The sequence below is a fragment of the Lutjanus erythropterus genome, chromosome 1 (assembly GCF_056507025.1).
Source record: "Lutjanus erythropterus isolate fLutEry1 chromosome 1, fLutEry1.hap2, whole genome shotgun sequence".
Classification (NCBI taxonomy): domain Eukaryota; kingdom Metazoa; phylum Chordata; class Actinopteri; order Lutjaniformes; family Lutjanidae; genus Lutjanus; species Lutjanus erythropterus.
This window is the reverse complement of record NC_139317.1, coordinates 2,192,382-2,212,074: the sequence shown is the minus strand read 5'-3', so window position 1 is coordinate 2,212,074 and position 19,693 is coordinate 2,192,382. Positions and strand designations below refer to the sequence as shown.

The window sequence follows — 19,693 nt, the reverse complement described above, 5'->3', positions numbered from 1 at the left end:
TGTGATTTTAATACAGTTACATCAGAAAATGACAACAGCTTTCCTTTTTGTTTTTGATTGCATTTCCCTGTTGAAGTTTTTATAGGTGTTTCCATAGACTTTGTGTATCAGAGTGGTTCTACAGGCAGGTCAGTGCATCATCAGGTGGTTTCAGAGTTACAAGGTTCAGTAAATGCATCGTGAAAACAATACAGCATGTACTGATGTTAGATAATGTACTTTGTACTTTTGAATACTTGAGTATTTTAAAAAACTTACTTTTGAATACAGAGTAATTTGTTATGGAAAATAAATGACCAATCATTTGAATGAAGTAGGGATTTCATCTCATTGGCCCAGGGATGACCATGTGAAATTTCCTAATTAAATATCTTTTTAGTGAGTCTCTGATCTGACATCCTCATAAGTCTATTCCAAAGTCGAAGAATTTCGCATTTATGTCTGATGTTTGGAGGCTCCCATCCCATATGTCCACTGATGGCCAAAACTGAAGTGAATTTATGAACTCCCAAAAAGGATCACATAGCTCTATAATGTACAGTGTTAGAACTTGAGTGTTCACAGAAGCCCCAAACACCAGAGGCATAATCAGACACAGGACAAACACATGCATTATAAAGTTGTGTGTAGGCATGAAATCCCAGATTACCACAGTGTTTGACTTTATTCAGTACAGATCCCAGGGCTCTCTCCGCTGACTGTGATAACATGCTAACTGCATCCCTAAATGTCATATGCTCATCCAGTGTCAGACCAAGATATTTATAATGATCAGTGTATGACAGCATTATTGGACCAAAATTAAAGACATGAGAATGTCTCCCAAAAGATTTCTGTCTAAAATGTACTATTTGTGTTTTGTCTTGATTTACCACTAGTCTCCATTTCTAGCACCATTCCTCAACATTCACCTCCCCTCATCCTGCTGGAGTCGTGTGTCCTGTCAACTTAGAGTACGCTTCACCCAACACTTGGATCCTGGATTTGTTCTGGAGCAGGTCTCTGTAACACATGAGCACAAACAGTCTCTTTCTTGTCGGCCATCCCATGTCATCTGTTTCATTTGTCTGACTGGACATTATCCAGGAGCAGCCAATGAGTGTTACTTTTGATTGTGTTAGTACAATTTTCTGCTAAAACTTATGTATTTTTACTTTGTACTAAATAAGATTTTGAATGCAGTGCCTTTACTTGTTAGTGGTATTAATACTTTTACGACTGAAAAAAGTACCTCTTCCACCAGCTGTTGAGAGCAAGTTGATCTGTTTTTATGTGTTATTATGAAACAGTGCAGAGTTACTTTTCTTACAAGATCCTGTCATAATAATACTTTAACTTAAATACATTGAGCATACTGAGACATAGCCCTGTTTGGAAACCAGTTGGAGGAGGCATCCTGATCAGATATCCAAACTACCTCAACTTACTTCTTTTAATACAAAGAAGCAGCGGCTCTAATCTGCAGTTTCTGGATCAACATCCCTAGAGAGGAAACTCATTTTGGCCACTTGTATCTGTGATCTCGGTCTTTCATTCACAACTCAATATGGTTGCATAAATTTTTGGAATATGTTCAAATTCAACTTACTAGACTGATGTGAGTGATTTGGCTTGTGGTCCAGCAGAGAGCGCTCCTGACCTTGACTTATCAATAAATTAATTGAAGAAATTAAAGTGGAGGAGGATTCTCCTGACCTCCCTGAGGCTGTGAGCTGACACCTGACACGACAGCCATGTTTACCATTCACAGTCACACCTGACACCCCAGTGTTCCCAATACAATCCTCCCTCTTTACACCAGTTTGAACAGAACAGAATAAGAAAGTCATAAAATGTAGAAAATAATAAGATATAACACTGAACTGTGGCTCTGTGTTGTTGTAATTAGTCCAGTTCTCACAGTATTGTACAATTAACTTTGTCTATAAAATATAAACATAAGCCTGTAGGCTGTGGTTGCAGCATTATGTCTTAAAATAGTAAAATAAACTCTGTACAACTATGTGGCTCCCTGATGTTTCCTTTATACCTTTCCAAATATAAAATACTATTTATACTACAGCCTGGCTGAATTCTTAATGGTTATTATTTACTGAGAGTCATCCCTACTGCCAGGTATACTCAGCCAATCAACATTTTAAATTCAGTATTTAATCAATAGTCAGTATTAATCCATTGCCTTCTTTCTTGCATTTGTCCTGAGTTGTAACTGAAAGACTAGATAACAGAGGTGGGGGGTTTGAGTCATGTAACTTAAGTCAGGTCTTGAGACTTGCTGACAAACACTGATACTAGTCTTGACTTGATTTTGACTTGGTATTCATGACTTGAGACAGATTACTCAAGAATTGTTTTAGTTTTTATTAAATATTTGCACTTTTCATGGCAGACCACTTGGGTCCAATGTATTAAGCAGCTATCAAGGAGAAGGCTGGTCTAAAACTAATAACATGTCATGGTTTTGGTTTTTGTTGGTGATTTCCTGTTTTATTTTGGTAGCCTTGGTTCTCCCTCATGTGTCTAGTCTTTACTTCCTGTCTTTGTTCTTTTCCCACTCTTTTTGATTGTCATGTGTTTCACCTGTTTGCCCACCTGTGTCTCATTAGTTCTGTCTATTTAGTCCCTGTGTTTCTCTGTGTCTTTGTGAGTTTGTTGTTGTCTCTTATGTTGAAGTCCTGAGCCCTGTCAGTGTATCCCTGTCTGTTTCTTTGTGATCTTTTTGGATTCTTTCTACCCTGCCTTGGAATTCTGCAACTTTTATTTTGTGTTTTGGACACCCATGTCGTTCAAGTAAGCCTGTGCTTTTGTTACCTTTTTGTTTGCTATCAAATCCCTTTTGAATTCTGCCTCCTCTGTTCCTGTCTGCATTTTTGGGTCCTTCCTCTTGTTGAATTGTAACATAACATTTGGATTCAAGGATTATGTTGTTGATGTTGATTTTTCATTTTGGAGGCCACAAAATATCAAATATTCAAATTTATCAGGTGTAAACAAGCTGCAGTACTTTAAGTCTGTGTTAAAAAATAAAACTGAACTTTTGATGACTGCTGTCTTAATTTAAATGTTGAAAATGGAGGAGACCATCAGAATTTTGAATGACTTGACGTGTGACTTGCTTAACCTGAGCAGTGATTTGATTTGCTTGGCTTACGGCAGCAACTTGACATGACTTGTTAACCATAATGACTTGAGACACCTTTGCTAGATAATTAGTGTCTTCTGTAAAGCAACTCTCAGTCTTTGGGCCTGGTGTTGTTAACACAGAAGTTGATGTAATCTGTGATGGAGTCAGTCAGTTCCCTGTCATTAAAGTGACAGAAAGAGAGCAGGTTGTGATTTCAGCACACAGAAGGTGTGAAGTGCTGCTGTAGCATTTATCTGATGGCTGAGGGAGCAGTGGGAGTGAGTCCCTGAGATGGAACAAAAAACATTTGTCTCCATTTATTTGTTAATGAGTTATTGTTGTAACTAAACTGCTAACTGTACCTTTACTGTAGTATCTGTTTTTGGACACTTTCTCCGTTTCCTTCACTTAATTTCAGAGGTTATTATTCCACTATACTCCAGTATATTTAACAGAACGCTGGACTTAACATTCAGTTTGTGGTAAAATTCATAAAATATTGCATATGTCTTCTTTTTCTGTTTTTATCCTTTATTTCAAAATTTTTATTTATGTTTCAATACTGATGCAATAAAAACAGAGACCCACAGTTAATCCAGAAATGCATTGAGAACCACAAAACAAACACACAGCAACAAAAACACACAAAAAGTGATAAAAGTGGAGAAAAAAGTATGCGATAGCAATAACCATAACCAGGTAAGTTTACGACATATAGTATAAATACTTATGTTATATTTGTTACCTCCATACTTATAACTGTTGACCAGTCATCTTTCAGGTATGTTGCTATGGGGACCAGTCCCTTACAAACTCCTGAAGAGCTCCTCACTGCACATGTGATAGTCTCTGTAACAGCAATATACAAAAAACATTTTCATACCATGCTGAAATATCAGGGGATAATTTGTCCAGCCATTTTTGTAATATTGTGAGACGTGCAGCGTACAAAGTGAGTGTAACAATGTACCTGTACCTACGATCATATGTAGAGTCTCATACCAGTAACAAATAACGTATATTTAGATGTACATTTGTTACAAATACTTAATCAACCTCGGCTTAGATTGACATCCAAAGTTCACATAATATGATTTTATGTACCACAGCTATTTTGACATTTGAGACACAGAGAACATTGGATCATATTTACATTGAATAGCTGCAGTTACATGTAGTTTGGATAATCTTATATTAGAACATGTCATTTTATTTGTATTCAATAAAATGTTTCATCACATCTCATCATCCAGGTGAGACCCAAACTCTTCCTGCCAAGATGTTTTACTGTTGGTTGTATGAATATTAACAAACATTTGATTACATATATAATTCACAGTTTTCTCCCTGAGAGGAGAAACTTTTAATACTATCTCTTCAAACTGATTCAGTTTTAGTTGATGTCAGACTTAACCACAACAAAGCTAATCAGATGCTACGTGACACAGCAACATCTAACTGCTGAATGTAGTAAAGTAAGTAAATACCAAGAAGATCCTCTGAGGAAAGTGACACATTATCACTCTGCAGTCATGAATCATGTATTTCTTCTGGTTGTGGGTGGTACTTTGTCCAAACTGTCAAAGAGCTGAGTAATTGTTCTCCTTAATACCACATCTGACACAGTTTGACTGCAGTTTGTCAGGTGAGCTCTTCATGGTTCTGGCCTTTGGTCATTGTGAACTTAATGTGGTGTGTTTGTGTTTGTGCAGACTTCAAGTTCCATACAGTGTTTGTTTGTTTGTTTTCTTCTTATTTATTTATTTTTTTATGAGATAACTTTTCAGCTTCAGTGTAACTTGTTTGACTCATCATCTGTGTGGAAAACCTCAGTGAGAAGTTCAACATGATCAACAGATGAAAGGATGTCACTCTGTTGTCGACTTGTTTTCACCAAATTTAATCATAAACAACAAAGTCAGTTACATCAACAGATATATTTCTTGTTCACTGACTTTTGTCTGATACACATGAAAAGATACACGTTTGACATGAACATGTTAGAAATAAAACAGTAAAAATATTAAAGAATATTGATAACTTGAAAAATCTGTTTCACATGGAGTCTGTGCATCATCATCATCATCATCATTATCATCATCATCATCCTCATCATTATCTTAAGCACTAGTCATTAAGAACAGAGCTGTGGATGATTAATAGTCAAAAAAACAAAACAAAAACAAACAACATGTTTAAAAGTCAGATAACAAAGCTAATTCCATTTTACTTCTTTTTTTCTTTGTTAATCATCATCATCATCATCATCATCATCATCATCTGTCTAAAAGAATTAAAAACAAGCCACAGTATTTGTGTGAAATGAAATATCATTGACATCAACATGAATATATTTTAAATAATGGTGAATTATTTACTTTCCAAACACATGTCCGTTATTTTTTTCATGTTACATTTTGAGAAATAAAACTAATAATGATGTATTTTGCAAAGCATAATCTCATCACGTTAGTACTGCATAGGCCTACTTCATCTGCATTTCTGTACACACTTGTCATCATGTTAGTTATATTTAAAAAGAATAAGACCATAAAAAAATAAAAACAACAGAGCAAGTCAGTGTCGTATCAATATTCATTCATTGATTGGTATCAAATACACAGAAGGATTTATCTCTTGCTTTTGTTTGTCAAACATAGTTTTGGGACGAGATAAACAGAATGCCAACTCTGAAGCAATAAATGAATCATGCTGATATAAACATTTTACCACATGGTCTGTAATAAATCCTCATAATCATTGTCATCATCATTATTGTGCACACCAGTTATAACACATGGCCATGAACAATATAAAAAATACAAATATAGAGTTGTAATCATCAAAAAACAAACATCAAAAAATAGAATTTTTTTTCTTGTGAAGTAAATCATTGACATTTTCATGATCAAACACATCACAAACCAAAAAATAAAAGTAAAACAAAACATGATGTCTTTTTTTCAATGTGATCTTTGTGGTACGTCATCATTTTCTTTATCATTATGCATGTTAACATCAGTTATTGTACACATCAGTCATTACACATGAGGAATTATAGAAAATACATACAAGATAATAAAGCTCTTCAAAAATATCAAACAAGAACAAAAAGACTTGAACAACAAAGCCAGTTATATTAAAACAAAACTTACATTTAAAAATAAAACTAAAATCATGTGTTCTGTCTAAATTATTTCATGCTGTGTTCCAAAATCTTGTTGTTTTTCATGACACTGAATTAAGTTGAAGACAGTTGAAAGTTGATCAATTTCAATCTGTCTGCATTTAATTTGACTAATTGTTTTGCTGGATAACCTAACATAAATCTTTTTGCTCCAAAGTATTTTTGTATATGAAAAAGTTTTACATGTTTAAACGTTATTTTGTTTAAAGGTGTTTGACTGGATTTGATTGTACTTTGTTCACTTTATGTTGAAAGCATCTTTTAATCCTTTCAGTGCTTGTTCCTTTGTGATTCTCTTCCAGGCGTCTGGAACATCAGCTGGCTTGGCTTTGTATTCTTCAGCAAATCTGTCATTGTACTGAACCAGGACATACTTCCAGTAGTCAGATGCCTCTATGGTCCGGTCAGGAGGAATCAGCCAGTCTGGATAGTACTTGGTGTACTCTTTGTAAGGATGGTATTCCCATTTGGTGTCTGTGTTTCTGAATTTACGTTCACTGTGCACATCTGTTGTACACAGTGTTTCATGCAGTTTCTCAGTGTCTATAATCCTGTAACTACCAAGACCTTGTGGCCGATGAACAGCTGCATGATGTTTCTTGTGTTCTTTGCCTCCAGCCTCACAAGGAACTTTACAAAATGGACACTGTTGTCCACAACCAAACACCCGCTTGAAAAGCTCGTCCTGAGGTTTGATTGGAAGTTTGTTCAGAGTCTCAGTGATGTTCTCAGAGTTTGAGAATTCCTCCTGCAGATTTTCCTTCAGTTCACTCAATGATTTCATGAAGCTGCTTTTAAAGCGGAAGAGTGTGCTTTGAATTTGAAACAGGGTGGTTTTTTCATCCTCCTCTGAAACTGAGATGTCTTTGATCAAATATTTCCGCATGTTGCTGATGAGTTTGGTGATACTTTCCTTGTTATCTGGCAGAGGGACACCATCTTTTCCCTTCGAGGCTCGTTCTGTTGCTTCTGTTATTTTGTTCACAATGACCTGCAGATTCTTCTTCTTCAGTTTGCACAAAGTTTTGTCCTCTGACATTTTTTGATGGATGTGCTGAAATATCCAATCCTTAACATATATTTCATACTTACAGATGTACTTGACAAAACTCTCAAAGTCTCCCTTTTCTAGCAACTCTTTCTGAATGTTGTACTGGAAAAAGGAGCGAGAACTGTACTCTGCTGAATGACTGCTTGTCAAAATTTCATCCACAATGTCTACTCCCAGAGATCTACTGATGTACTCTTCAACAGCAGGTTTGATACAACATCTGACAAAGTCAGTTGCTTTGCGTTGGCAATCATCTCTCTCTTTGTATAAATCCATGAAGTCTGACAAGTACTGATGCTTGTACTTCTCCAACTGACTTTTTGGATCCTTAGCTGACAAGAATCTTCTGTGCATGTGAAGGAACTCTCTTGAGGCAATGGCACAGATGTGAAGTTTAAGGTCAATCTCAAACTTGAGCTTGCATTTTTTGCTGCACTGTTGGAGGGATTCATCAACTTTTTCCAGAAGCTCTTTTGTAAAAGAATCATTGTAGTCAGTGTCTGTATTTGCAATATCACGTACAACCCGTGTGCAAGAATCAATGACACTGTCTGCAAAGCTCTGCAATTCTCTCTTTGTGTGTTTTTTCACAAATACATTTTTAATGTGGAATTTTATATGTTTGCCTTTGACCTTAAATGGACTCTTCACTTCAATTTCTTTCAGGTCTGGGATTTTCTGTAATTCCTCATTAACATTACGATTTAAGAAATTTCGTTTCAACTGGTTGAGAATCCTTGCAGGTACATCTTGTTCTTTCAGTCCAGACACATTTACAGTGACTTCAGCCCACATCTTTTCAAACTCATCTTTCAACTCTTCTTCAGACAGTCTGCGATGTTTGGAGTCAGTCAAGAGTTTCATGACTTTTTCTTCAATGATTCCTCTGTGTCTTCTTTGAATGTTCTGAGCCTCTTTTGAACTATTTTCTTGTTCAAGTGCACAATCCAATTTATTGTTCACTGAATGTTTGATTTCATTTGCAAGACTTCTGATGCTGTTGAAAAAGTCAGACTTGTATTTCTCTATCAGGTTCACATGTCTGTCTTTCCTTTTGTAGTAGTCCTGAAGTTTCTGCTTCATTATTGATTGTTGGTCTTCTATTTTGTCTGACACTTGTGTTTTTTTTGTATCAACCAATTTATTCACATGACGGAGTTCAGATTCATTGCCAGCATTTTGGATTTCCACCTCTGCTGCTGTCTGCCAGGTCAGAATCTCTTTTCTGAACTCCCATTCCCATTGGTTGAACTCTTTGCAAAGGTTGTCATAGGCATGAGCCACAAGAGTGTTTCTGAAACTGAAGATGAAGTTCTCATATTTTACTGCTTTCCACAGACTTCTCATCCATTCTAGAAACTCTGGGATCTGTGAAACACTTCTGTCAGTTTTCAGTGTCTCCAGAAGATTTTTCTTGAAATCTGCTACAGCTTCACTGTAACCTGTGTTCACTGGTGCCATTGGTGGGGTCCCATGCCATAGTCCTGGGATGTTCCAGTTGTTTTTTTCTATGTCATAGTCCAGCACATCTGTGAATGCCTTTATAGAGGACTGCTTTTCCATTTCAGCTGCAATTTGAGTCATTTCATTGAGGTGGTCCAAGAGATGTTTTCTTTCAGTCATGTTCTTGGTGTGAGCCGAGACTCCACCAACATTCTGATGCACAAAATGACAAACTGGCTTTTTACCGATTTCCTTCATCCTCAAGAATGCATGAACTGCAATTTGCAGGATGTCTTTCATTTCTGTTGAGTTCTCCATTGCAACATTGATAATAGTGACATCACTTAAACCAATGACAAAGGTTGCCAGCTGATTATCATGCTCATAACTGTCTTCTAGTTGAGCTAAATGTGGAGACTTCAGACACTCTGTGTCAATGAGAACTATAAAGTCACAGTTCAGGTTATCCTGCATATCTTCACCCACTCTGAGGAAGAGCATGAAAGCTCCTCTTGTGCATCTTCCACTGCTGACAGGAAACTGCACACCAAACATGGTGTTGAGGAGTGTTGACTTCCCGGTACTTTGAACACCCAACACAGTCAGAACCAACAGTCTGCTCTTCTCTCCAACCTTCCTGTGAAGCTCCATTAGCACATCTGTCACCCATCTCTCTGGGATGTTGGAAGCATCTCCATCCAAGAGCTCTAAAGGATATCCATCCAACAGCATTTCAGCAGCCAAACCAGGGAGATGAGACATTTTATCAACAGTTTTCTGTGACTGCAAGGAAAACTCATAGATCAGTCCCATCTCTCTCATGTAATGCTCTATTCCTAAAGAGCTATCCAGCAAAGCCTGATCCAACTCTGCAATCTCCTTCACATTTTTATTCTTCTCATTGCTCTGCTCTGTCAGTTTGTGACGCAGTGATGATATTTTAATGACAGACCACAAGTGTGCATTCAGCTTAAGTTTCATCCACTGAAGGAAATAATCTCTTTTCTTTTTGTCCTTCTCAGATACATGTTCAATGAAACTCTTCATCGTGCTGGATAGTTTGTGTTTGCCAAGTTCCTTCTTAATATCTTGTTTTTCTGCCTGCAGTTGAGATTTATATTCTTCTGCTCCTTGATCACCAGCCTGTTTTAACCTACAATCTTCCATTTCTAACTGTGATAACCTTTTCCAGTCATCTCCTTGTAAAGGAAGTTGTTTTTTCTTGTAGTCTGGTATACTTCGTACTCCAATTCCTTTCACAATCTCCTCAGCTGCCTTCTTTTGATCACTTGTTTGTTCATCCACAGACAGACCAAGTTCAACAGCTTTGTCAGACATATTTTCAATGTTTGTTGTGGTTGTCAGTGATTGCACAATGGCTTTGCAAAGTTTCTCTGAAAACCCTGCAACATTGGCCTTGGAAGTTTTGGTTTTCACACTGGTTATTGGTAAGTCTAATTCTTTCAGTGTTTTCTTGACAGACATCATGTCCTCTTTTGTATTTTCTTCCTTGTAGTTAACAATGAAGAAGAGTTTGGTTTTCACATCTTGAAGAGAAGTCAGAATCTTGTGCTCATTTTCTTCAACTTTGTCCAGGAATACAAAGGTAGCATTTGACACTTGATAAAGAAAAGTGAACTGTGTCAGTGACTCACAAATGTCTCCTCTCAGATTGGCAAAGGCAACTGGCTCTGGAAATATGTCAAGATTTTCTCTGCCACAAGGAAGGAACCAGCAAACCTCTACCAAACCATTGGACATTTCCCTTCTGTGTTCTCCTCCTCTCATGTCTCTGTGTATGAACATATTGTGGTTTTGCTGGCCAAGGCTGAGAATATGATTCAAAATCTGGGACTTGGACAAACTGCAGTTTTTCAGCCTCACAAAGGAAAAGAAAGGTGTATCTGCTTGGACAATGCTGCCCTCAGCAAACCCTCTTGACTCAGACAAATCATGTGGACACCACTCTTTGACGATGTCTCTCAGAGCCCACAGCATCAGGGTAGACTGACTGTTATGTCCATGGGGTAACAGTAGAGGGACAGGAAACTGGCACAGTGACATCTTGAGGGCCATTTCCTGTTGCAAGAAGCTGTCAGCACAGAGGAAGAGTGCTACTATGAGGTCGAGGGGGTTAATCTTATTATCATCTACAGAGTCTGCAGAGTCAAGGTCCAGGTCAAAGAGAAAATTATTCTCCTCCACATCATCATCATCATCAGTGTTTGATAATTGTGTACAGTTCCTGCATTCTGTATTGATTTTTAATAGTTTTCTGAGAAAGCACCAGGGTATTTCCTTCACTGTTTGAACAGTTTCATCATATATGTTGTTTTTGTTGATCTCTCGGAGAGACTGGAGAGTGAGCTTGTTTGGATAAAATTCCTCCAGTCCAACTTTGGAGAGAAAGTTCAAAAGACCTTAAGGAGACAAAGGAGAGAAAAAAAACTTAATAACTTAACTTCAGTAAAAGACATCAAACTCCCTTTTATCACATATGTTGATGCTATATGTATTTGGTACTTAGGTGAACATTTCAAAAATGTTAAGTATTTTCTACAATATTATCATTAATTTTAAGTTTTGTTTGGGTAGCAGCTCACAGATAAGATAGTCTTTGGATATCCAAGTAGAGTTTAAAACTATTCATAACATATATTTTTCATTTCCATCCAACAAACTGTCCACAGTGAGATATGTCACAGTGGGCTTTATCTTCTGCGTGGCACATAGGGGTTCATAGCACAGCTGTCATTGCTATTTTCTCACAGATACAAGTGTCATTTTCTCACCCAGCATCCACAATGTGTAAATAGGTGAGGTGTGGCTGGGCGCATGGTTGGTACAATGAAAACTGGTCTAAAGTAATGGTGCAGTATTTTCCTACAATTTCAAGGCTACATTATTCAGATTGTAAGATGCGCCTACAATAGGCAGGTTCACAGTGTGCAAACACTCTGCTCATCAGGCACTGCAGTTAATTCACAGGTCATAAAAATGAACATCCTGATTAACAGTGGATGATAACAGGTGGGTGAAATAGGCTGCAGCTGTGCAAACATTTACACACAGCAGCTGTAACTTAATGTAGGGTTATCATGATACTGGAATTTCTAGTTTCCATACTGTACTTTCAAAAATCATAATATTCAAAACCATATTAGATACCACAGGGAAAAATATTAGTCAACATTCAGGGCACAATGTTGTATTTATCTTTTAGGTGAAAAAAGGAAAATTAAACGATAAATATATCAAGGGTATAACATGACAATGGATATTCAACTGCTGTGACTCCAAATACTGAATTGCTTTACTACACTGGACAAAGAAGACAAACATCTTTTTTATTGGATTTCAATGCTTCTGCTTTTTAAACATGTATTGAAAAAACTATTTCAATTTTATGCTTGGTGCCCTTTTGTCCTTTTCCTGTCCAGTTTCTTTGTCTGTCGTCCAGTGGCTCAACATAAAAGTGAAATTGAGATTTTCTTCACTCTAAAGGTGCACACCCAAACTGATCAGCTGTGTATGTCACACATTCTCCAGAGTGTGCCACTTTTGTCTAAAAGAATCCAGGGAAAATCCTACTTACATGATTTTATTTTATTTATTTTTATTTTATTTTGGGTTTTTAAAAATATGTTTTAATATATGTAGGCATATCTATTTGAACACTGCAGTTTGAACACATCTGCTTCACTGCAGTTGTTATGTACGGTGGCCGACAAGTGCAAACGCGCTGCATAAACAGAAACGTGCTGCAAATACAGAAACGCGCTGCATATAGGAAAACAGATGCAAAAGGAAAAAGCTGCAAATACAGAAACGCGCTGCATAAACAGAAACGTGCTGCAAATACAGAAACGCGCTGCATAAACAGAAACGTGCTGCAAATACAGAAACGCGCTGCATATAGGAAAACAGATGCAAAACGAAATTGCTGCAAATACAGAAACGCGCTGCATAAACAGAAACGTGCTGCAAATACAGAAACGCGCTGCATAAACAGAAACGTGCTGCAAATACAGAAACGCTCTGCATATAGGAAAACAGATGCAAAACGAAAACGCTGCAAATACAGAAACGCGCTGCAAATGAGAAAACAAATGCAAAACGAAAACGCCGCATATACAGAAACACGCTGCAAATGAGAAAACAAATGCAAAACGAAAACGCCGCATATACAGTCACACAACGGAAGTGCTCCAGGCCTCTAGGGGCAGTGCTGAGCTTTCCCCCGAGAGACAGACAACGGACGAATCAACCTTCGGAGGAGAGGAATAGACCTACGTGAAAATATTATGGCACATATTACTAGATAAAATCCTTACTGTCTGTTATGTATTATGCACTCCCTGTACTTTACTGTTGTTTTATGTATGAGTGTTGTCATGTTGCTTATATAATGTCATGTTTCCTTGAATGTCTTCAACATGACAATAAAGTTGTTGTTTTTTTGTTTTTTTTTAAATAAATAAAAAAAATCCCGAAAGGGGAAACGTAATTATGAAGAATAAACATCCCGTAACTGTTTTTTAAACTAAAAAAAAAAAAAAAAAAAAAAAAAAAGGAAAAGGCCTATGTGAGAAGTAGAAAGTTATTGGTGAGAGGAAAATTGGAGGCAGGAGAGGCTACATGAAAAAGTACATATTCTTTTTTCTTTTTCTTTCTTTCTTTCTTTCTTTTTTCCACATGTGGCCCTCATCTTTTACTGTATTATGAAAGTGCAGCTAATTTACATTTTTACATTTTTGTTTGTTTGTCGGATTTACATTTTCTGATTTTTTGCCTCTCCCGCCTCCAATTTTCCTCTCACCAATAACTTTCTACTTCTCACGTAGGTCTATTCCTCTCCTCCGCAGGTTGATTCGTCCGTTGTCTGTCTCTCGGGGGAAAGCTCAGCACTGCCCCTAGAGGCCTGGAGCACTTCCGTTGTGTGACTGTATATGCGTCGTTTTCGTTTTGCATTTGTTTTCTCATTTGCAGCGCGTTTCTGTATATGCGGCGTTTTCTTTTTGCATTTGTTTTCTCATTTGCAGCGCGTTTCTGTATTTGCAGCGTTTTCGTTTTGCATCTGTTTTCCTATATGCAGCGCGTTTCTGTATTTGCAGCACATTTCTGTTTGTGCAGCGCGTTTCTGTATTTGCAGCGCCTGTCTGTATATGCAGCGCGTTTGCACTTGTCGGCCACCGTAGTTATGCATATAACAATAAAGAATGTAACTTTAAACTGAGATGAGAAGGCAGAGCAGGAGCAGAGTTCTTAACAAAAAGACAAAAGTTTGTGATGAAACCTTGTATTGAGTGTTCATCATCATCATACCATGATGCTCAATCCTAAACAATTAAAAGACAGATATAGTTAAACATAAAATGTAAAATGTTAAGATTAAGTATTAAGAAATCATTTATTGTTAACATTGTCTCATGTGTTCCATCACATAATGGAATCCTGACAGCCTGACATGAGTTTAATCATGACCCCAATTAAAGCCTAATGTAATACACAAACTCCAAACTCCTTTATTTTTGGGAGCGAGTTAAAATTTACCTTGAATTGCAAAATTTAAAAAATTCTTCCCTTCCCTAGCTTCCCCTATTTCAGTTCCATCTCCTGACTGAAGGGCCAGTCTTTCAGTGATACTGTATCACCATTATCGCATATGTATAGAAATATGGAAGATCATTGTGTGATGAACTTTGAGGATAAGAGTAAACATGAGAAGATGATCAGTGGAGCTGCACAGTTTGGAGGTACAGAGAGAACTATACAAAGGTACAAAGGTACTATTCAAAGGACAGGGCTGCTTGGACTTGTTGAGCTCAGTGTTTTAGATCGTACCTTAAAGAAATACTACCATCTCCTAAGAGAACATTTTGCTTAATTTTGCACTTTGAAATAGAGTACACATGATGTAGCCACTCTTAATTCTGAATCTTAGCTGAATGGCACCATATGAGTGGAGAAATAGAATAATATGGAGTTAAAGAGGAAGAAACACAATGAAGACTGATGCTTTATCTATGGATTGGACCTGGTGTGGTTTTAAAATGTTAGATATTGATTACATGCCAAGTATATCTTAATCTCCAGACTATGCAGGATGACAGTTGTTACCAGAGGTGGCAACATAATCAAAACATTTCTACAAGTATATGGAATATTTGAGGTTGTTTTCCAGCAGCATTCAGCATTTTCACCTTTATGAATTGCGTTCATATGCATTTTTCTGCATTAGCTGAATTTCATAGATTCACAGTTCTAGTATCTGACATTTTTAAAAAATTTACTATACACAAATATTTTTCCTAACCATATGTGGTTTTAGATTTTAGAAGAAAAAAAACAATTCAAAGAAAATCTTTTGCAGAATTGATGATGAGAAAACAAAAAAGGATGATCATTTTTTAATCCGTGTATCATTCGTTCTTTCTATTTTCGTGATAAAAAGAGGTGTATCTCAACCAGCCAGTGTGGTACTATGGTTCTGCACTGATTTTGAGTCATTTGGTCACATGACCTGGAAGCTATTGAGCTAAAATACTAATAATTACATTTAAAAAATAATTAAAAATAACAGACATGTTACAATTAAATAAAAAGAGGTGTATCTCAACCAGCCAGTGTAGTACTTCCTTAAAATGCTCATCAAATGGTGTTGGGCTCGATTCAACCTGTGAGAGACACAATTATATTCACACATGTGCTCGGGCTGATGACTCAGGCTACTACACTCAAAGAACTTGATGAAGTTGCAGTGAGTGCTACAGTGGTGTTCTCCAGTCCAGCCAGTGATGAAAATGTTGAAAAACATTTTCAAAACCTTCAAGCACTTCTCACTTCAACTGCACAGCCAGTCATTAATGACACTGACATAACAGAGAAAGACTATGTGGTAAGTTATCCTGTTGGGAATTCAAAATTTAAAATTAGATAATTTGGTTTTTCTGTGTTGAGTTGTGGATCATTAGGTCTTTCATAGACGTTGAATGGACTATTCGTTGTTTGGGTTAGGGTGAAATATTGATGCATTGATATTGCAAGCCATGCAGTCAATGTATACACAATTGCATGGAGCACAGAAACATGATGTTCTAAGGAATGACAGGTGCTGTCTCCAAATACCACAATACATGGACAAATGACATGTGTGGCATGAATATAATTGTGTCTCTCACAGGTTGAATCGAGCCCAACACCATTTGATGAAGTACTACACTGGCTGGTTGAGATAAACCTCTTTTTTTTTTTTTATCACATGTTAATATTTCTGTTATTTTTAATATTTTCTTAATGTAAATATTAGCATTTTAGTTAAATAACTTCCAGGTCATGTGACACAATGATTCAAAATCTGTGCAGGGTCACACTAACATGAAGTTGGTCCACGCTGTAGCATCCTAGCGCTGGCTTTCTCAACCGCCATCATGAATTTGCCATAAAGTCTGCAATACGGGAGCAATGAAATGTTGGAGCAGCTGGCTTGACTTCGCAAAAAGGAGAGACAGCTGGCTTGACCGCAGTAGAATACCCATGTGCTGCAACGTGCAGGAAATTTCAGCGTGCGTCAAACCGCTGTTGAACAACTGTTTGATCAAAATAGTGTGTGGTTCCAGCGCCGCCATGTAGCCTTGCTTACTGCACTACCTGAACTGCCGTGCACAGAGTCATTTCCAGGGAGCATGTAAACACAATCAATTAAATATTAAAATCAAATTCAGTCATGAGGCCCGTTTTTCCATTTCATATTTTTAATCTGAGCCTAAAATTGAAATATTAAAAACCAGGCAATTATTTGTTTTTTGTGTTAGATTAAAAAACGAAAAACAAAATAATCCGTCACTTTTTTATTTTTTTACTTTTGATTGCCAATTGAAAATAGAAAGAACGAATGATACACAGATTCACGGACCTCCCTGAAAATATATTTTATATATTTTATTTAAGGTTACATGTACTTACTCTACATGTAACGTATCACCATAAATTTATTGTCAATATACACTGAAATTCATTCAGACTACACCAAACTGTCATGACAAATATACAGAACATTTGACATTACCTTTATGTAGATTTCAGTTAGCAGCACATTGATTTTAGTTTAACAACAGGACAGTTGATATAAAATAATTCTTCAGCTGTTGTGTTTAAGTGGAGGGACTCTAACAACTACTGGAGGGCAGAAGGTGGCTTTCACTGTTTAAAACATATCAGAAGAGATACTGTTAGTAAGTCTGTACTTGTGCTTGTTGTGAGTAGTATGCCAGAGTATGCCAGAGGTTGGCCAATAATCTTTGCATAAAGTTGGATTTGATTATAGTTTAATTTTAAGTTTCACAGATAGGCTGCTGATCCAGGCTACACTGCAGTACAGCATGAGACTCTGAGTCTATGAAGAAGGTAAACGTGTTCTTCTATATGAAGAGTCAGTTATAAGCAGAGATCTATCATAACCTCCATGTAGTATTTGAAATACATTTTGACTGTAACAGTGTTATCTGTCAGGGTGTGTACCTGAGGCCTTTTCTTCTGGGTCCATTATTTGTGGTCTGATGTTCCTCTCCACTCCTCATGGACCTAAAGGCAAAAATATCTGTTTTTATATAGCAGAGTGACATCCTTTCATCTGTTGATCAAGTTGAACTTCTCACTGAATTTTTACACACAGATGACGAGTCAAACAAGTTACAGTGAAGCTGAAAAGTTATCTCATAAACTGATAAAATGACTTCATTAGATGATTTGTGCAGGCTGTGTAATTACAAATCCAATGTTCATATTACAGAAAAGAGATATGAAAATTGTAAACTGAGCTGGTTATCATGAACAAACCACTCATAAACCTACAAGCTCTGAAAGTTAGAGATTTGAATGTAAAAAGTAAAATATCAGATGCCTCCAGATGTATCCAGATGTTGTTTCAAATTGAGTATAAGTCAGTACGAACTATAAAGTTCCATGTTCCATGTTACAGGAGTCAATTTTAGGAATAGTTTTGAAAAGGAAATGGAAATAATTGATAGACTAAACAGATTTTAAAAATATTTATGAATTATCACCCACACCTTTTCAGTCAGTATAACTTGCTTTTATTTTATTTTATTTTATTTTATTTTATTTTATTTTATTTTATATACCTACATGTGTATGTGAGTTATAAGTTGAAAATGACTGAATATATTAAAGTTTAATAAGAAAATGAAAACACATACTGTATGGGACTTAAAGTCTACACTAACACAAAATATACCAGTTGTACAATGTTCACTTGTAACTTGAGAAAACAACCACAAAAAACACAAGGTTCACAATGACCAAAGGCCAGAACCATGAATAGCTCATCAGACAAAACTGCACTCACATGTTGAATTAAGGAGCACAAATACTCCACAGAAAGACAAATATAACAAAGAGATTTTCATGAGACAACAAACAGCAGGTCTTTAACAAGTCTACCACTTATGATTCATTCTGTCATAAGTCTTCTTCTATGACTGGTAACACATTAATCCAATCATTCAACAAACACAACTAGTCATCATTGTGTAGCCACAGCACCACAGGAGCTGGCCTCTAAAGCATTGGTTCTCAACCTTGGGTCCAGGCACCTGCTAGGGGGACGCCAGAAATCATGGGGAGTCCCCAAGACTTTGTCTGCTCTTAAGTCCTCAAAATCAGATTTTGACACATCAACTAAAATCATAATTTCAGGGTTCGTACACCTTTTGCAGAGTCAAATTCAAGCACTTTTTAAGCATTTTCAAGCTTTTCCAGCACCTTACAGCTGTGGTAAAGTACATATTTACATACAAAATGATTATTTCACCTCCTCACTGCATTGAATCATATTACTGTGCTTTTATCACTTAAAATTATGTTTTGTGACAGAATTCTACAGAAAGGTGACAAATGGAAAACACAACAAAGTTAAATTTTTTAAAATGTGTTATCTGTCAGTAGACCTGGCTACCCCTAACCTGAAGCAAAGTCTTCTTAACTGATCGTTGAAACAGGTGACTAACTGATTAATCATTAATAAATAATGAGATTTAATTTGAAATTTCCTTATCCAATGAATGGCAAAACAATGTCAAATGAGTTGATGATGTTTCTAGACTGTTGATTAACCAATCAATCAATCAATCAGTACGTTTAATTGGTTCAATTTTTATTTGGCAACTAATAGTTTAATGATTAATGATTATACATATATGGCAATATATATATATATATATATGTATATATATATATATACATATGTACATCATACATATATATATAAATGTATATATGACAGCCAAACTAAAGTACTGTTCTTCACTATCAGTCATTTTGCTCAAAATCAAATATACATATTTTTCCTCTGGCCTGTTGTACTATTTATCCATCTTCACCAGGAGTATTCAACTAAGATTCAAAGAGGTTCAGTTAGAGAAAATTTCCTAAAGCAAAGGTCTGGAACATCATAATCTCTAACTTGTGTTATGAGAGTGATATATACTGAAGTAGTAGTGTAGTAGCTGTATCAGCGTCTACATCAGGTTCAGGGGCCACATACAGCCCAATCTGATCTCAAGTGGGTCGAACCAGTAAAATTAAAGTATAATCTATAATCTGTAGATTTACTTTTACTGTTTTTACTTTACTTTCCACTATCTTTCCAAGTACAAAGGTAAAAGTAAAGGTAGTAATGTCTGCAGAAACCACAAACAGAAGATGGATCTAACTCTTTTAACTGAAACAGTCACCAGAATGTTTTGTTAACATGTTAAAATCACAACATTTTTCTTCTGGAGCAGGACAGACGCTCCCAGACCCCAGAGGACAGGGGACTGGGGACAGAGGACAGAAGACAGGGGACAGGGGACAGAGGACAGGGGAC

The 19,693-nt window shown here is 36.5% G+C and overlaps 1 protein-coding gene across 1 annotated transcript; it reads right to left on the bottom strand.

Annotated features, from left to right (window-relative positions):
- Window positions 1-6,046: 6,046 nt before the first annotated feature.
- Window positions 6,047-17,366, bottom strand: LOC146332452 (up-regulator of cell proliferation-like). Its single transcript, XM_084715789.1, has 2 exons — window positions 17,326-17,366; window positions 6,047-11,225 (listed from the first exon to the last, which is right to left on the bottom strand). The coding sequence occupies exons 1-2, from the start codon at window positions 17,348-17,350 to the stop codon at window positions 6,550-6,552; spliced, it is 4,701 nt and encodes a 1,566-aa protein (XP_084571915.1). The 5' UTR covers window positions 17,351-17,366; the 3' UTR covers window positions 6,047-6,549.
- Between the last annotated feature and the right edge of the window lie 2,327 nt (window positions 17,367-19,693).